Source organism: Zingiber officinale, chromosome 4B (assembly GCF_018446385.1).
Source record: "Zingiber officinale cultivar Zhangliang chromosome 4B, Zo_v1.1, whole genome shotgun sequence".
NCBI lineage: Eukaryota > Viridiplantae > Streptophyta > Magnoliopsida > Zingiberales > Zingiberaceae > Zingiber > Zingiber officinale.
Genome location: NC_055993.1, coordinates 2535231 through 2553416, shown reverse-complemented (window position 1 = coordinate 2553416; position 18186 = coordinate 2535231). Strand labels below are relative to the sequence as shown.

General features: G+C 36.2%; 2 protein-coding genes across 3 annotated transcripts; both read right to left on the bottom strand.

Annotated features, from left to right (window-relative positions):
* Nucleotides 1-8800: 8800 nt before the first annotated feature.
* Nucleotides 8801-9525, bottom strand: LOC121974414 (thioredoxin-like protein CXXS1). The gene is made up of 3 exons (XM_042525465.1): nt 9308-9525; nt 9115-9237; nt 8801-9013 (listed from the first exon to the last, which is right to left on the bottom strand). The coding sequence occupies exons 1-3, from the start codon at nt 9407-9409 to the stop codon at nt 8852-8854; spliced, it is 387 nt and encodes a 128-aa protein (XP_042381399.1). The 5' UTR covers nt 9410-9525; the 3' UTR covers nt 8801-8851.
* A 3038-nt stretch (nt 9526-12563) lies between these two features.
* LOC121974415 lies at nt 12564-14211 on the bottom strand. 2 transcript variants are annotated; one of them, XM_042525467.1, is made up of 3 exons: nt 13883-14211; nt 13473-13774; nt 12564-12888 (listed from the first exon to the last, which is right to left on the bottom strand). In XM_042525467.1, exons 2-3 carry the CDS (start codon nt 13772-13774, stop codon nt 12831-12833), a joined length of 360 nt encoding a protein of 119 aa, XP_042381401.1. In that variant the 5' UTR covers nt 13883-14211; the 3' UTR covers nt 12564-12830. The 2 variants fall into 2 exon arrangements, with proteins under 2 accessions (XP_042381401.1, XP_042381400.1); XM_042525466.1 differs by lacking the exon at nt 13883-14211 and having other exon boundaries at nt 13473-13817.
* Nucleotides 14212-18186: the final 3975 nt, after the last annotated feature.

Sequence of the window (18186 nt, the reverse complement as noted above, 5' to 3'; positions counted from 1 at the left end):
AAACCTGGAATTTGAATACCTCGGGTTGCTTTAGGCTTTCTCGATTCTGGAGGTTAAGTAAAAAAAAAAATCCAAAATTATCCTCATAACCATCATACTCAAGCGCAGAGGTGGCAGCAAGCGTGCGCAATAGGCAGCAGCAGCAGCAGGTGGCCGGTGGTGGTCGACGGACGGTAGTCAAGGTCGTCGAAGATGGTAGTGGATCACCGGATGGCAGCACGAGCGGCGGGCAACGATCGACGGGCGATAGTTGACGGGCAGCAGCAAGAGTCGTCAAAGGTGGCAGCAGGTCACCGGATGGTGGCAGTGAGTGGTGGGCGGCGGTGGGCAGTGGTCGGCAGGCGACTGTCGATGGGTGGCGGTCGGTGGGTGGCTATCGGAGAAGCTAGGATGGGAGGGAAGAAGAATGATTTTTTTTAACTTTAGTATTTTTAATTGAAACTATATTATATTAAATCAATGAACTCCTAACTATTAGTTGAGATAAACTAAATAGACTTAATCTCCCAATCAAATTATCTAAATAAATTCTAAAATAAAAATACTATCCAATTTTATTTATTTATATATATATCACTATTAATAATAATATTATCAATATTATATATATATTGAAATTTAAATTTTTAAAAATTTAAATAACAAGGTTTTATTACATTTTCCTACCGAAGGTAATACGGTAAAATGTTACACTAGGTTATACATTAAACCTCTAAACAAATAAGTTTTTGTTGTATTACCTAGACTAAACCAAATAACATTAGGTTATATTTTATTCTCGATAACTTTGGTTATGTTAACTACGGTTATATATGATAACTTGAACCAAACTGTAGTGTCTAAAATTAAATTATTTTAATTAAGATGATTTATTTGATTATTTTACAATTGATGAATTTAAGTAGATAGATTTAGTTAGATTTAATTAATTAAGTTAGCTTATATTTATGTAATTTGAATTGATTAATTATACAAAAAAAACAGTTGGATATAAATATGTATAAAATTTATTTTATATCCAGTATATAAAAATTTATATAATCCATATTTATAAATTTTTATATAAAAATAGTAAGTATATAAAAAATTGTATAGTTGATGTGTATAAATTTTTATATAAATTTATATAATTTAGTAAGTATATAAAAATTTATATAACCCATGTGTATATATTTTTTATATAAAAATTTATATAACTTAGGGGTATATTCAATCTTGGATTTTTTTTTTTATTACTTTCAATGACTTTTAGGGATTTTAAAAGTCTAGGTATATTCAACTAGACTTTTATAAACTCCGGGCAAGGATCCTCTGGTCCAGGATCCCTGGATCAATCCTAGACCCTTGCATATTTATTGGATGGGTGAACTATACCCCACCTGTTAAATAGGTGGGGTCCAATTCATCTCACCAATAAACATGCAGGGCCTCCTCTAGTCCAGAAAATTCTGGACTAGAGGATCTGGCCTCATAAACTCCATAAAAATTTAATGATATCCAAATTAGATTTTTATAAAGATTTAAAAAGTCATATGGTATTGAAACTTAACTTTTTAAAACTCTATGAAAATCTTTTGGGATCTAAACTTTTATGGATTTTCATAAATTCTTTTAAAATTCTTTGGATACAAACTTTAAATCCTTGGTAAACTTTAAAAAATAAAAGAAAAAGTCATCTATTCATCCTTGAGATTTCTATGGACTTTTAACCCAACATGTCTTTCTCTTTTTGACCGTTGTTGCCTCTCTTTTCCCTTTCTCCACGATTCTGCCTTTTCCTTGCTCCTAGATCAACCCCCTTTGCTGTTAAAACTGAGCTCCATCTGCTAATCAAGCGCTCTCTTTCCGTTTCCTCGGCTCTTCTTCGATCTCTCTCCGCAGGCAGGTGAACATCTATTGGGATTACACCGTTTGACTTTATTATTTTGGTTAATCCAAAAGAAATTGTGGTGGTTTGTATTTGTTTGAATCTATTGCGGGAAGCATATACTCTCATTTGAGCATCAACTACCTACCTTGATTATTATGTGATTGTCGATTTGTATGTGTGTATTTTGTTTATGAGCATATTTTTTTTGTATGTATGATGGTAAAAATTGATATTTTATCGTGGTTTCCTTTTTCATCAATTAGATGAATTTTTGGTGTGTGATATGGGATACCCAATTTTTCTTCGCGTCGTGTAGTGTTATCTCGGCAACGTTTTCTTACTTTCAAGTTACAAGCCGTGGAGAGTGAAAAGGAGATATATAAAGTATGTATAGGAAAAGTCCAATCTTGGAATTCTTTTCACAACTATGTGCAATTCTATAAAAGTCAATAAAAATTTTATCACTAAAAAAATTAATGAAAGTCATTAAAACTCTTGATTGAATACACTCCCTTAGTAAGTATATAAAAATTTATATAACCCATGTGTATAAATTTTTATATAAATTTATCTAACTTAGTAAGTAAATAAAAATTTATATAACCTATGTGTATAAATTTTTTTATAAATTTATATGATTTAGTATGTATATAAAAATTTATATTGTTGGATCGCGGCGGCTGACTAGAAAGGGGGTCGGAACCACCACATGCTTTCTTCTCGTCCGTCGGTGTACTCTTCCGCAGCGCCTCGTCCTCGGACGCACCGTGTGACATCCTTCTCGCTAGCTGCGTCTTCCGCTCGACTACCTGTGCTCTTAAGCTCCTGCACACTTAGACATAAGGTTAAAAATTGACAGGACCTAACTTAACTTATTGCTCACACCAAAACCACATTGGGGTTCCAACATATATAACCTATGAATATAAATTTTTATTATGTATAAAATTTATAAGACTTAGTATGAATATAAAAAATTTATGCTTTCCTCTCCTTAGATTTCTTTGGCTACTTCCGAAAACCCTAAAGCTCCATCTTCTCCCAAATTTCCACCGGCCCTAAGCTTTCATCCTCACCAAATTTCCACTGGTTCTAGAGCTCTAAGCAAAGGCAAAGAAGAGAGAGTTGGTAGCTAAAAATTAAAGGCATGTTCTCTACCAAGTTTGATGCTCTAATTAGTTTTTATAACTGGTGGAAATTCACATACCATATATTCATATGTTTATCACTGTTTTAGGAGCTTTCCTTCATGATGCATTGTTCCTTTCTTGTTCTAGTTGATGGTAACAATAGTTTTGATGTTTTAAATAGGTTCTAAAACTGGAGGAATTCAGATTCTTTAGTTGTGAGTTTTAAAATTTGTTTTTTGGGTGTTCATCTTGATGTAGCATGTCAAATTATTTCATGTGATCTAGTTGTTCTCCCTTAATCGTCGGAGAACTTTAGGTGCCCAAGTTCAATTGCAGAATTTGTAAGTTTTCGATATTATAGGGTGTCATTTTAAATCTTTTATTTAGTTTATGCATCTCAGTTTTAATGTAGTTTTTTGAGTGCAATCGTCATAGTTGATTCAATTTTTTTGTGCAAGCATCTTAGTTACAAATCTATTTTTATGAAATGCATATGTCTTAAGTTGTAATAACTGTTTTTGGAAGTTATTCATTATGATATTGCACTACAATTGTTCCATGTTTTCTATTTAGTTTCCATTAGAAATTAGAAAACTTTATATGCTCAAATTATAGTGTAGAACTTCCAAGTTTCGAATTCTACAGGGTTTAGTTTTAACCACTTTTTTTAGGGGGTTTATTCATCATGATGTTGCACTACAATTGCTTCATGTTTTCTATTTGGTTTCCATTAGAAATTAGAAAACTTTATGTTGGTGCAATTTGTACTAATAATCTAACTCAGGTTTTGGTGAATGACAAGTGGTTTAAAGTTAAAGTATTTTATGGTCTAATTACCTTACCAAATGTGCAAGAGTTGACGGGTCTGAAGGATCTGACACAAGGTTGAAATTCAGCTAGGTCCGTGGGACTCGATAGCTAGTACAAAGTCCAGATAGGTCCGCGGGACCCGATATCTAGTGGAAAGTCTAGTTGGGTCAGCGAGACCTGACAATCGGTCGAAGTCTAGTTAGGTCCGCGGGATCTGACAGCTGGCGGGAAGATCTGGTGGGTCAAAAGCAAGTCAAGCGACTATAGTTGATAAGTAACAGGTAAGAAACTGGAGGAGAGATCCAGTAAGATCCAGTGAACTATTGTTGGTTAGTCCTAGGAAAACGTACTGGTTCCACTGTACAAAATTTTTTGTATAAGTGTCGAACTTTTCCTTAAATAACCTATTGTGTTCTTTAGAAGTTAAATTAGGAATCGCAGACGGAACTTAACATCATTGATTCCAAATTTAACTTATCTGTTCTTAATTGTTTAGATTTGAATCGCAAGCGGAACTTCACACTATTGATTCAAATCCACCTATGTTATTAATTCCATTAAATATTAATTTTCAAAATTGGCTTCCAGGACTGCATGGCGAGGCACATGGCCTTCTTGGATATGGGAGCAACCACCACCGCCTAGACAAAGCCTTTTAAGGAAAGCTAATATTTAATTTCCTTAAATAACTCTAGGTTAACCAAAAAGAACAATCGAATCACAAATTCGAAAACAAAGAAAACACAAACTCGAAAAACTAGATCTAATGCCTCTTGTGTTTGGAATTCATACAAAGAAAAATAAACTAGCATGATGCGGAAAATAAATACTAGTAATACCTTTCTTTGTGAACTTTAATGACCTCTTGATCTTCTACCGTATTCCTCTTCTAACCTCGGGCGGTGTGTGGGCAACAATCTTCCGAGATGAGAACCACCAAGCATCTTCTTCTTCCTTCTAGGTTTCGGCCACCAAGAGTCCTTCTTGATGGATAGGTTCGGCCACCACCAATGCTCCAAGGGATGCTAGAGACTAGGCTTCCTTTCTCTCCTTCTTCTCCTTGCTTGATCCGGCCACCAAAACAACTCCACCAATGAAGAGGTTTCGGCCACAAGAAAGGAAAGAGAGAAAGAGGAGGGGTCGGCCACACCCAAGGAGAAAAAGAGAGGAGAAAAATAGAATAGAGGTTATCCCCCATGAAGGCACCTCTACCCCCTCTTTTATATTCCTTGGTCTTGGCAAATAAGAAAATTTTAATAAAAACTTCCTTAATTCCTTTGCCATGAAAAAGAAAATTTAATTGATTTAAAATCAATTTCCTTTTCTCAAACCATATGGCCGGCCACTATTCTAATCTCAATCAAGGAAAAATTAATTCACATAAGAATTAAAACTTCTTAATTTGTTTCCGGAAATTTATAAAAATTTCTCCAATAATTTTTCCCTTCATGGTGATTTATAAAAAGGAAATTTTATAAATTAAAATCTTTCTTTTAAACATGTGGATGATTTCCAAAAAGGAAAATTATCTCTAAAAATTAAAATTTCCTTTTAATCTACAAATAAGGAAAGATATCAAATTTTTTCTTAATCTTTTGTAGAAACTAATAAAAGAGAATATTTAATTTTTAAACTCTCTTTTAAATTATGAACATGGTTAAAAAAGGAAAGTTTTCTCAAAATTAAAATCTACCTTTCAATCTACAAATAAGGAAAGATTTCAAATCTTTTCTTAATCTTTTGTAGAAAGCTATAAAAGGAAAGATTTAAATTTTAAACTCTCTTTTAAAACCATGGAATCCACATAAGAAAAATTTTAAAAAATAAATTACTTTTTATTTTAATAGGGCCGGCCACCTAAGCTTGGGTTCAAGCTAGGGCCGGCCACCTCATGAACTCATGAACCATGCCTTTGGCCGGCCTTAGCTTGGACTTCAAGCTAGCTTGGCCGACCCCTATAGGATGGGTAAGAAGGTGGATATAATACTCTATAATTAAGAGACTACGATAGGGACCGAGAGGAGGAATTGGTTTTGGTCTTCCGATGAAATTAAGCATCCTGTGTTCGCCCCGAACACATAACTTAATTTCATTAATAATAATTCATTCCACTAAAGAACTATTATTGAACTACCGCACCAATCCTAAATTACATTTTGGGCTCCTTCTTATTATGAGTGTGTTAGTCTCCCTGTGTTTAAGATATCGAATGTCCACTAATTAAATGAGTTACTGACAACTTATTTAATTAATATCTTAGTCCAAGAGTAGTACCACTCAACTTTATCGTCATGTCGGACTAAGTCCACCTGCAGGGTTTAACATGACAATGCTTATGAGCTCCTCTTGGGGTCATTCTCAACCTAGATTACTAGGACACAGTTTCCTTCTATAATCAACAACACACACTATAAGTAATATCATTTCCCAACTTATCGGGCTTATTAATTTATCGAACTAAATCTCACCCATTAATAAGTCAAAGAAATAAATAATAAATATACGTGTTTGTTATTATATTAGGATTAAGAGCACGCACTTCCATAATAACTAAGGCATAGTTCTTTTATAAAGTCAGTACAAAAAGAACTTACCTAAAATGGTCATACTCAATACACTTGGAGTGTATTAGTGTAATTTATTAGTTAAGATAAATTAATACTTAATTACACTACGACTACTTCAACGGTTTGTTCCTTTCCATTTTAGTAGCGAGCAACTGTTTATAATTTATAAAGAATCGATAACATGATCTTCTGTGTGTGACACCACACACCATGTTGTCTACTATATAAATTAATTGAACAAATTACATTTAACAAATAAATGTAGATATTTGACCATTGTGATTCTTTATTTCTAAATAAATATTTATACAAAAGCTAGACTTTTAGTATACACTCTAACAACTATATGCGTCGATCCAGCTTAGGTCTATTTGGGAAACCTAAGTTGAGACCTTGACTAAATTCTGGTCTCGGGGAGACAAAATTTAAGTTCTATTCTTATCTTATTATGTTGTCTGAGACTTTGTCCGAGACCTTGACTATATGTTTATCTTACTACGGAAGAACTGTATCGCGTCGGCCCATTCAAGAATGCTAAGGAACTCTGGGATAAACTGATCGAACTACACGAAGACACAAGTGATGCGAAGGTAATAAAGCATGACTTATTATTAATAATTTATTTAATATTAAAATGTAAGATGGAGAAATGACTACTCAGCTACACGCAAGAATCAAAGACATTTTGAACGGACTCCACCTAATCAGACACCAACTAGAGAATAGGGATGTAATCAGGTATGCCTTGAACTCTTTTCCTCGAAATACACTGTGGGCATCTATAGTAGATGCCTATAAAGTTTTGAGGAACTTAAATAAATTAAGACTAGATGAGTTATTTTGTGAACTTGAACTCCACGAACAGACTAACTCAAAGCCGGTCGAAAAAGGTATTGCATTTTTTGTAGGTTTCTCAAAAGAAGCCAAGTACAAGAATAAACCGTAGACAAAATCTAAATCTGACTCAGAAGCCGATGAAGAACAACTAGTGAACATGGTCAAAAAAAAATGTTCACTAGAAGAAAGAACAACTATATGAAGAACCTATAAAAGGTGATCAAATCAAATGACGTGAAGGCGAAGGTCACATGCTGCGGGTGTAACAAGAAAAGACACTACAAGCACGAGTATTCAAAAATGAAAGAGGACAAACCCAAAACAACCAGAAGAAAGAAGGCACTTAAGGCGACGTGGAACGAATCATCTTCGGAAGAATCAGACGTTGAAGATTAGAAGCATCACAACTACCTTGCACTGATAGCATCTGGATCGGAATCAGAAAGTGAGTCGGAATAAGACGATGAGTCCGAAGGCAAATCAAGCCACGAGTCCGCACTCGTTTCCGAAGGTTCGAACAAGGTATCTTCTATCTTAACTGCTAATTTTTTAAAAATAATTACATGTTTGAATAAAAAATTAATTAGATCTAAAAAACAAACTGAATACTTCTCGAGGAAAATCAACACCTCAAGGAATAAATTGAAAATAGAAATCTAAATCAAGATATAAAACTTGAGGAGGAAAATATAATTTTTAAAGGTGAAATTAATAAACTCAAAGGATTATTAGAAACTTTCACCACAAGATCTAAAAATTTGGACCTAATTCTGAAAATATAAAAAGATATACACAATAAGTCCAAGCTTGGATATAAGTCCAACTCTATAAATAAAACTTTCATTTCTTTAATAAGTCAAAATTTGAAACAAATAAAACTTGGGTTTTGAAAGCATATCTAACCACGCAAGTAGGACTTAATCAATGTTGTGTAACTAAAAATGAAATTCATTATCTAAAACCAAATCCAACTAAATCTATTAATTCAAACCCAAACCTAAAATATAAAATAAAAAAAAAAAATTCAAACTCATATTGAAAAAAAAAATTAAATTAAATAACTACAAAGTTAATTTAAATTCAAGTTACCATCAAATTTATTATAACTATAAAAATAATCGACATAAAACTAAGACTTAAATCCAAATTTAATAATTTAGGGGAGGCTCCAAATTAGTTGGCACCTTCAAAATAATAGTTTACTCAGCTAGGTAATAAAAAGGGATAAAAGTTTAACCTGACAAACAACACTCAGAAGTTTTGAATGATAGTAAGTTAGGAAAATTTTATCTATGCATGTCTAGGAAGATATGACTTTGACCTGATACATTTAGCTTAGTTGAACTAACTGAAGCTACCCTTTACTAATCCTAGTTGGTTAGACTAAAGTTTTATACTAAGTTTAGTGGGTAGAACTATTTGAAAATTTTTGAATGTGTGATTACTTTAATGATGTTTAAGTGACTTATCATAATTTAGAAGTTTATCTAAAGAATATCTATTTATTGAACCTTCAAACTGCATTGATGTAGGTTCGATCTGTTACAGATTATATTTACAGCATGGCCTCAGTCAAACATATCACATAATGACAAGAAACAAGTCTTATTATCAAACTGTTTTTTTTTTTTTTGGTTTCACTCGAGAATTTTTGAGCTGCGGAATGATTGGACGAAGCCATCCACCCTTTTCCTGATCTCTTCCGGATTGGCCCCGACAGTCTTGTCTATCACTGCGCCATCATCTCCCATCAGAACGAAGGTTGGCATTGCCTTCACCCCCATCTTAGAAGCCACCTCCTGCCATTTCCATTCAATACACCAAACAAATAAACAGTGGTAAATTTTGTATCATGAAATTCCTGAATTGTGAAAAAGAAGGAAAAAAAAATCCATCTCACCTTGGCTTCATCAACGTCCACCGAGAGGAAGAGGATGCCCGGATAAGCTATGGCCAGCTCCTCGAAGAACGTGTTCATGGCGAGGGAGGGAACACACCATGAAGCGCCGAAGTGGATGAAAACCTACAACGCAATCAGGCAGGCATCAAAAGGAGCGACCGAGAGGAAGAAATTGAGCCATGAGAGGGCTTACAGGGGAGCCTTGGTCCTTGGCTTGGTTGATGAACGTGTTCCACGACTGCTCTGAGTTCACCTTCACAACTCTAGACCTGGAATTCTGCTGCTGGCCTTCCATAACTGATGACCTACGAGCTCATGAGCTGATTTTTCTTGACCAGAGGCTGGGTGGGAATTTATAGAGAGAGGAAAGTGGAGATGGAGGACAGGTGGCCTAACAAAATATATAATCTTTGTGGCAAAAAAAAAAAAAAAAAAAAAAAAACGAAACGCTTACCCGACCCAAGGCCATCACGAGAAAAGTAAATCGTAACATCCAAGTGAGCATGTGATGAATATGATATAATACGGGGGATAAGATATTTATTCCCCAGCTGTCCCGAGGATCGACCCTGCGACCTCATTGTGGCAACATCCGCCACACATCAACTCGGATGACCTGCGGGGTCAACAAAATATATAATCTTGTTCATATGAAGTAACTCTGTGTTGGCCCTGGGACGGATTGACGGGGGTGCTGGGGATGAACGTATTTACCTTTTGCCATAATTATTCAAATGAAGCGACTGAAAAAAAATGATTAATCAGGCTCATATGAAGCAACTGAGCTTATTAGAATGCACATTCTTTTCACATTTTGGTTAGATGCATGATCAGTATTCTCATTAGAATGTACATTCTTGGAATTCATTTCAGATAGAATCTGTTCGCATATACTATGTTAAAAGGTTTATGTAAATTTCTGTAAAATTATTTTATATGAAACATAATTTGGTTTTGGGAACACTTTATTAAAGAAAATACCACAATCAAAATCATGTGGCAAAAGGCGATTCGCTCGCCCCCCGTGCCTCCGCCAACCCGTCTCTAGGCCAATACGGAGGAAGTAAATCACGGGTGACTACTAGTCATTAGTGCAAATGGCCAAGACATGGGGGAGGTTATGCTCGATCACGTCGAGTTTCGACCCCAAGACCTCATGTGGCAGTACCCCATGTCTTAACCATCGCACCGCCCTAAGGGGACACCACAATCAAAATCATGAATTATATGTAGGTTATAAATTATCAAGAATCATACTGTGATGAAAAGAGTCCACAAAAGTCAAAGTAAAGATAGTTGAAGCACATATCCCTAGGTCAGGCGTAGTTGGTCGAATGGGTTGCACTACCACTCAGACATGGCTGGTCGAACAACCTTCCATAGAAAGCCTGTCACTGTGGTAAGAAACAAGACTTAAATCCCCCCCAACCATCGTCCCGGTCGAACACCATGGTCTGTCGGATGAAAGACAACCCTCTAACAACAAAAATGCCGAATAAAGAAAGATGACCGAGCGAGGACGTCCTTGCAGGGCGGCCCCCGATCGACGTCCGATCGGCCTACAATGGGATCAACCTACGTATCTCATCATACTCTTTTGGAGGTTTGTGCCACTGACAACAGAGCATGTCCAGCAGCCAAACTGTACTTTAGAAACTTTCAGCACATCAGGGATTTGCGTGCTTCCTTAAGGAAAGATGTTAGAGACACTTTTTTGACTTATTTTTTCCTAGAAAATTTTGAAAAATGTGCATTCGCTTGGAAATACATACACAAATACTACAGTGACACTATAAATGGGAATTCCCATCTACAAGTGGAGGTATGTGCAAATTTGTCATTCTACACGCTCTAGCTATAGTTTGCTACTATTTTCCACTGAGTCGAGAACTAACTTGAGCGTCGGAAGGTTAACGCCGAGAATCCTTTCTCAGCCTGACACTAATGCTTCTTGTCTTGCAGGATTACGGAAGTCCTCTTCCAGTCAACCGTAGAACCACATCTCCAACTAACCATCTTTTTTGAATTTCGGACAGGATCCAAGAAGATATGAAATTACAAGTCATAACCGGTAGGATTAAATATGCAGCAAAGTTGAAAAATTTTAAAGATGCAATTCTTTGACCTAATTTCATGAATTTGATCTAACGCCAAACTGTTGATATAATAATTCAGTTCATCAACTCTATTCAATCTGAAAATTTAACAAGATATTGAAGTTGTAGAGATTGGGTTATTGTTCGTAGAAAGTTAAGAAAAAAATTATACAATAAACTTTCAATCTATACTCTAAAAGAGAAAAAGAATGCTAAAAGAGAGGTAGTGGTTAATCTTTCTTTTGAAATTTTGATTGAAGAAGAGAGATCCTAGAAGAAGAGAGCCGTTGGAAGAATGAAACAATAATTAATCTCGTGTTAATTCATGAAATACTGAAATAGACATTGAAGTTAAGAAAAATCAAACGGTAATTTGAGACAAAAGAAGATGAAAGAAAAAGTAAAAAAAAAAGTAATTCTTTAATGATTGTCACTTCCCATATTGTCTTAGTGAATCTATGAATGTTTTTTCATATTTTAAGCACTCATTTTGTCCTTGTTTCTCTTTCTTTTCTATGAAAGTTTTATAATTTTTCCTAAATGATTCTTCCTATCTTAATGAATTTAATTTTTATCATTATATCTCAAACTAAATAGTGCTTTATGAAAATATAACAACAAATTTTCAGATATTAAATGAATTCAGTTTAAGTTCACTTTTTAAAATTTATTTCTCCTTCCTCCTTGTTTAAGCAGCATGTTTCTTTTTAAAATGGAAAAAAAGGAATAACGATGTCTTTTTTTTTTCCTTTTTTATTTGTTAATTGCACTTTTCTGAAAATGCAAACCAAAGCTATTTATTTTAATTATACTGAATTTAATATTGCAGTTCCAGTCAGCATCCTACAGAAAAAGCCATTGTTTTTCAATTCCACCTATTGATCAATCTATCTGGCTTTTTCATTTCTTGGTGTTGTTTTCTTCCCTTTCCCAACATAATTCTACTTGGTTTGTCATAGTTGTTCTTTTGGACTTTCTTGGAATCTTTTCTTCTGTTTGCCAGGCCTATGACGATGCAATTGCAGATATGGTTGCACAATTATAGATTATCCAACTTCTTCGCGACAAGATTGACTCATGGAAATCAGAGTTGACAGTATTTCTCTTCATTTCAAAGTTAACTTTATACTTCACAAGTATATGCAAACTTGATTTTTTGAAAACATAAGCGCATCTTAGCCATATTAGACGATATTTGTAGGAATTTTTTAACATCATTGTCAGTATGCTTTAACTAAATTGTTTTTGATAATGATGTTTGTTATATAAAAAGCCACTATTATGGCCCCATAAAATCAACCGCTAATGAGCTCAATAGCTCTCCAAACCTCTTTTTCCCTTACACATCTCATCTCTACCAACCTCTAGCAAACTTTTAATTCCCAATCTCAAATGAACTCAAGATAGTCGATATGCTTCTTTATGTGTTATGTTCCTACTAATATTTACACCGATATACATTTTGCAGTACTTCGAATTGGTGATATTCTGATATGCACACGAAATTAATTTGTATCGATAAGAATATGAAAAAAAAATGTACATACATCTGACTTCCCAGAAGACAATAATGCTTCATCACATGTTCTTTATGATCCCAAATGTAGACTGATTTAGGCACTAGAACAAATATGCAGTGGGACTAATTGCTGAAATGACTGAAGAAACATCCTTGTACCTGAAAGAGGGACAAACTCACATGAGGATACATCGACAAACAAGAAAAATCAAGTAAATACTCACTGCTAAACAGCCAAGGGTTTGTCCTAAGTCAAGGAAAAAGATCATGCAAGGGTTCCTTTTCCTCTCACAGTCCCAAAGAATAAATAGCTTAGTTGTAGCATATGATATTAGATGTTGAAACTATGCAAAAAGATAAAAGAGAATCATCGCTTTCATCCCCGAAAGAAGACAAGTATATATCACTGCACACTTTTGAGACACATTATCATTATGATGGGGATAGCCATTTGAAAGGCCAAAGTCATCCAAATTCTCAGTCCCACTTGTTAGATACGTACAGGGCACCCACCGGAAAGTTTATGGTTGCTTGCTACTCAATAAAGCTACAGATCAGAGAGACAGTTATCAAGATAGCATAATTCAACACTACTGAATTAAAATTCTTTGCGTTGAGCTTAAATTTTACAAAAGTTGAAAGAATCTTCGTGTTTCTAGAATAGAAACTCGGATCAAAATGTTCACTTTTTCTTAAATTTTAACAGAGTAGGAGGACGTGAGTTATCCATGGAGGTTAATTACCGGTTATCATCGCTGTGAGAACGAGGAAGAACTCGACGACACACGGTAGCCTTCGCCTTGCCCGACTCATCACTACCCCTTTTTCCATCGACCGCCCCCGCCGCCACCGCCGTCGTGGATCCGCGCTCAGAGATCGCTGAGAGCGACGGCCTCCAGGGCTTGAAGCTGCGTCTCACGCCGCGGCGACGGGCACGGGGCGCCGCGGTAGCAACGTTCCCAAGAGGGGGCACCGGCGTCGTCTCCGGCGCATCCTCCGGCCACATCGCGACGCACCCGCATTGGAGCAGAGAGGTGAGTTTCATCTACACTCCGCCGCGAGGCAAGCGGCAAACGGCAAGCCATTATATAGACCTTTCGAACAAGTAAGAAGACCAAACTAAAACATTTTAATAATAAAATAAAAATCTTACGAGTAGAGCTGGAATCTATATAACGTGTCACTCATCGCAGATCTGACTATGCATTCCAAATGCTTCTCCTTCACTCATTCCCGACAGGGCCGAAGATCTTCTGTTGCCATCGGAGGCAACATTCAACGAGCAGAGTTCCACCTCTCCGAAGAGAAAACAACAGACAAAGATCTGTTATTGCTGCCGCAATCTGTGTGGTCGCGGTGAGCCCAGTATCAGAATTGGAGCAATTAATGAATGAATGCCCTGGGCGCCCTCTCTCATCGGGCGGCGTCCCCTGTGAGGCCACTGTCATGCTGTGGAGTCTGGCGTTGAGTGTTCAGGCACGGTTGTTGGAATTGAACTGTTACGGAGCGGATCCAAGAGCTGAAGGATCAGATCAGCGCCACCAGCCGATGTTGATGCTTTCCTGTTGAGCAGCTACGAGACAAGAGTTAGATATCAGAGATCTGATGATCTGGAGGATAGCGCAGGATTAAATGTGGAATCCTTGTTTTATCTGTTTGTGATTAATGTTTCCGAGTGGAGAAATTGAACAAGGCAAGTGATCGACGTGATTGATTCTAAATAATAGATAATTGATGAAAAAAAAACACTATCTCAATGATTGAATCTGAATAATAGATAAGGATTGTGACTCACATGCATGCGAAGAACAGATAGGATAATTTTAAATTTGATTGGAATATTTTAAAATTAATTTTCTTTTAAATATTGGGCTCCTACCTCCCTCGGTCCGTTGTCAACCGGAGTTCCGGCAACTTGTGTTCGGTTCCACTTTCATTTTAATTCATAGTAGTAAAAAGTGAATATGTTTGTTTCTAGTATCTCTATTAATCTATCTCAAGATTAACATGGATAAAATAAATCATGGACATTCATTTCAATTCATCGTTCGATGGATGATGGTTGCCAAACGTACATTATGTTTGCTCCAACTTATGTTCTTTAAACACTATGTACTAGCTTGGTGTTGATGATTATTCAAACTTTCACATCCAGGAATACAAATGATCTAAATCACCCAATTTGACTCAAGCTCAAAGTTAATTGAATTCGAATCAACTTAATTAGAAATCGAGTCGAGCTCGATTATTATTTACTCGGTGGCTTATTGAGTCAAACGAATTAATAATAATATTTATTTTCATAGTATCTAATATATAATATATTAATTTATTTATTAAAAAATAATTAAAAATTAAAAAAAAATAAGCTCGAGTTCATAATTAAATATGAAACTCGAGCTCGAGCTCGACTAGCTCGAACTCGAGCTCGACTAGCTCGAGCTCAGCTCGCACCCCTCCTTTCATAAGGATTACGACAAGCAATAAGCAATAGGAGCCCGTGCTTTATCTTGCAGGAACATAGATGTTATCATTTCGAAGGAATCGATCTCCAAATAATGATCTTTTCGAGGGAATTAACTTAATTTGATTATTTAATTAAAATGCTGTACATTAACTTTATATATAGTTATATAATAATATAATGATCTTGTCCGAACTGTGAGTTGATGGAAGCTGGGGATGTGGCGCTCTCTGCCAGCTCCACGTAGACGCCGGTATGAAGTGGACCTCCGACGAACCTGCAACAAAGCCGGGCCGGGAAGGGGTTCCCAGCGACGACCCTCCAACGCTCAAGTCAGGCGAGAAGAAAGCTGAAGCAAAATAAGGAGAACTATAGCTATAGTATGGTTGATTGCATACCTCCGTCGAAGTATGGGGGTCCTTATATAGGCCCCCGGGGAGGTGTGTGCACGCTCATCGACGTGTGCACGCTTCCCCAAACATACCTCAAAATGGATGTGTCAGAAAAGCACGTCTGACGTCATACCGCAACCGTCCGAGCATATCTCTGACATGACAGTGGAAACTTCCACCGTACGATTCTCTGTCTAGTCCGGCCGCCGACCATGCTGTCTGTCGGCGACACATATCTCGAGAAGGATATCTCTGGTCGTCCCCTTTGTACTCTCCTGCACCTTTTGTCTTTTATCGGGCCGAGCGGGAGAGACGCTCGGCCATACTGGTCGTCCGGGGGGACGCAGGCGAGGGTGGTAATGGTCAATCATCAAATTAACAATTTAATATTGAAAACTCTCTATTCATAAAAAACGATGATGTAGTACGAGTCCCAAGTCGAATCTCACAAGGAAACTAATAGTAGAATGCTTGATCTTAGATTAGAATTATTTATCTTTTGAGGTTTTCTCCTGATAAAATTGAAGTGTTTAGATTTGTTTCAAATCCTAAGTTAAGAATTGAAATGCAATTAATAAAACTGATCTTAAGCAACAATTAAATCCTAGATAAAGAAAACTAACGTACTTTGTGATTTAGAAACTAAAAGAGATATAACAGAATTAAATTTGCAGAAATAAAAGTGCAGAAATAGAGCTAGAGAAACAAGAGGAAAAGAGTTAAAATGCAGAATTAAGATCTAAAACAACTACAGTCAACCAACTACTACTCTTACTGCTAAACAATAACATTCTTCTCTAAGCCAAGTTCTGAATTTAATTACACTTAACAAATCCTATGAAATTACTACAACGAACACAAAGATTAAAACCTAATTACACTAACAGCAACTACTGGAATTACTACATCAAATAAAAACAGAACTAAGTCCACTAAAGAATTCTGCTGGAAATTTCTATATCAAAGAACAGTAATCAAAGCTGTAGCAACTACAAGACCAGGAACTATTTAAACTCAACAAAATCTACTGAAATGATTGAATTGAAAACCAGAATTGTAAACTAATTTTATTAACAGAAACTTGCTGGAAATTCTGCATTACAGAACAGGGAATAAAAGCAAAATTATGGAAAGAAACTGAGCTGTCCACTAAACTGTGCTACAAACGAAATCTAGATCTAGCTAAAAACAGTAATAAAATGCAAGATTAAAACTAAACCAATTCCAATCACAACCAATTCTTGAATCACAACTCTTGTCGTCACACAAGAGTCCTCACTTGAAACCTCAAATGCGAAATCCAGAAAAGCAGAAAAAAAACGCAGCTGATCTGTTTTCAGATCTGAACTCCGCTGATCTTGACCAAAGAAACCTCTCTGGAAGAGTACAGGTTCAGATCTGTGTGGAATTGTCGAAATCTGGATCTGAGATTCAGTTCTGTGCTCAGCAATGGCTTGCTGCAGGATGGTGGATGGCGGACTGATGTAAGTCGAAATCCATCAGAGAAACCTCTCTGATGTTCCCCGAATACAGAGGATGAACTCCTGCTATCATCACCGTTCAAACAGGAGTGGAGATGAAGATTGAATCCTAGCAAAATTTTCCGTCGAGACCTCTCCGGCGAACTTCCAGCTTCAGGAAAAATAGGTCAGCAGCTTCCTTGCATCTTCCTCTATGGATCTGTAGCTCAAGATGGGATTATCACTGGAATCGGGGGCTTGCGCGCGCGCTAACGGAGAAGAAATCGCCGATGGCACGATGAACAGTAGGCGCAGCCACTGTTCATCCGCGATTCTTTTGGGTTTTATACCAAGGTTTGAACCGGGATTTGCATTTGGTTTAGGGCTTAGTTTAGGAGGAAAATTAGGGATTTGATGAGAAGGTTTGACATGGGTTAGCTCAAGAGGAAAGCTCCATTTAATGGATCGGGCCCAATCCAAATTCTTGTAGTCCAATGAGCCTATTCCTTCAAAACAAATAAAGTACCATTATTAGATAGGATTCCACAAGAAATATATAGAAAATGCAACAATGCTCTAAATAATCCTCGACTCATAAGATATAAGATAAAACAAGAATTCATCATATGAGGAGATGCAAAATACTCAATTAAAGAGCCAAATTTATGCACAAAAATACTAACTATCAACTCCCCCACACTTAATCTTTTTGCTCGTCCCGGGCAAATGAACAAACTAAAAACACGACTTAAGTCGTACCCCCCTTTGCCTTCTTTAATCATATTCAGAAGATAGTAAAAAGAAGTCACCTAAAATTATGAAGTTCCAAAGACTCAAGCAAATGAACTCCATTCTTACTTCGGTTAATCACTCAATGATTTCATCCATCATGAATAAAATGAAAATAATAACACAACTAATTCTCACATGGTATTTTTCAGTGGCTCTCATCCTAATTTCAATTTCATGTAATGGTAGAGATCACTCAAGCTACTTATGGCAAAAGCACTACCATATGCTTGCTCTTCATCTAATTCTCACCTCCATCACAGATATCAAAATACATTCTTATGAAGGTTCATTAAAAGTAAAAGCAAAAGCAAAAGCAAAAGCAAAAGCAAATGGAAGCATTAGAATTAGA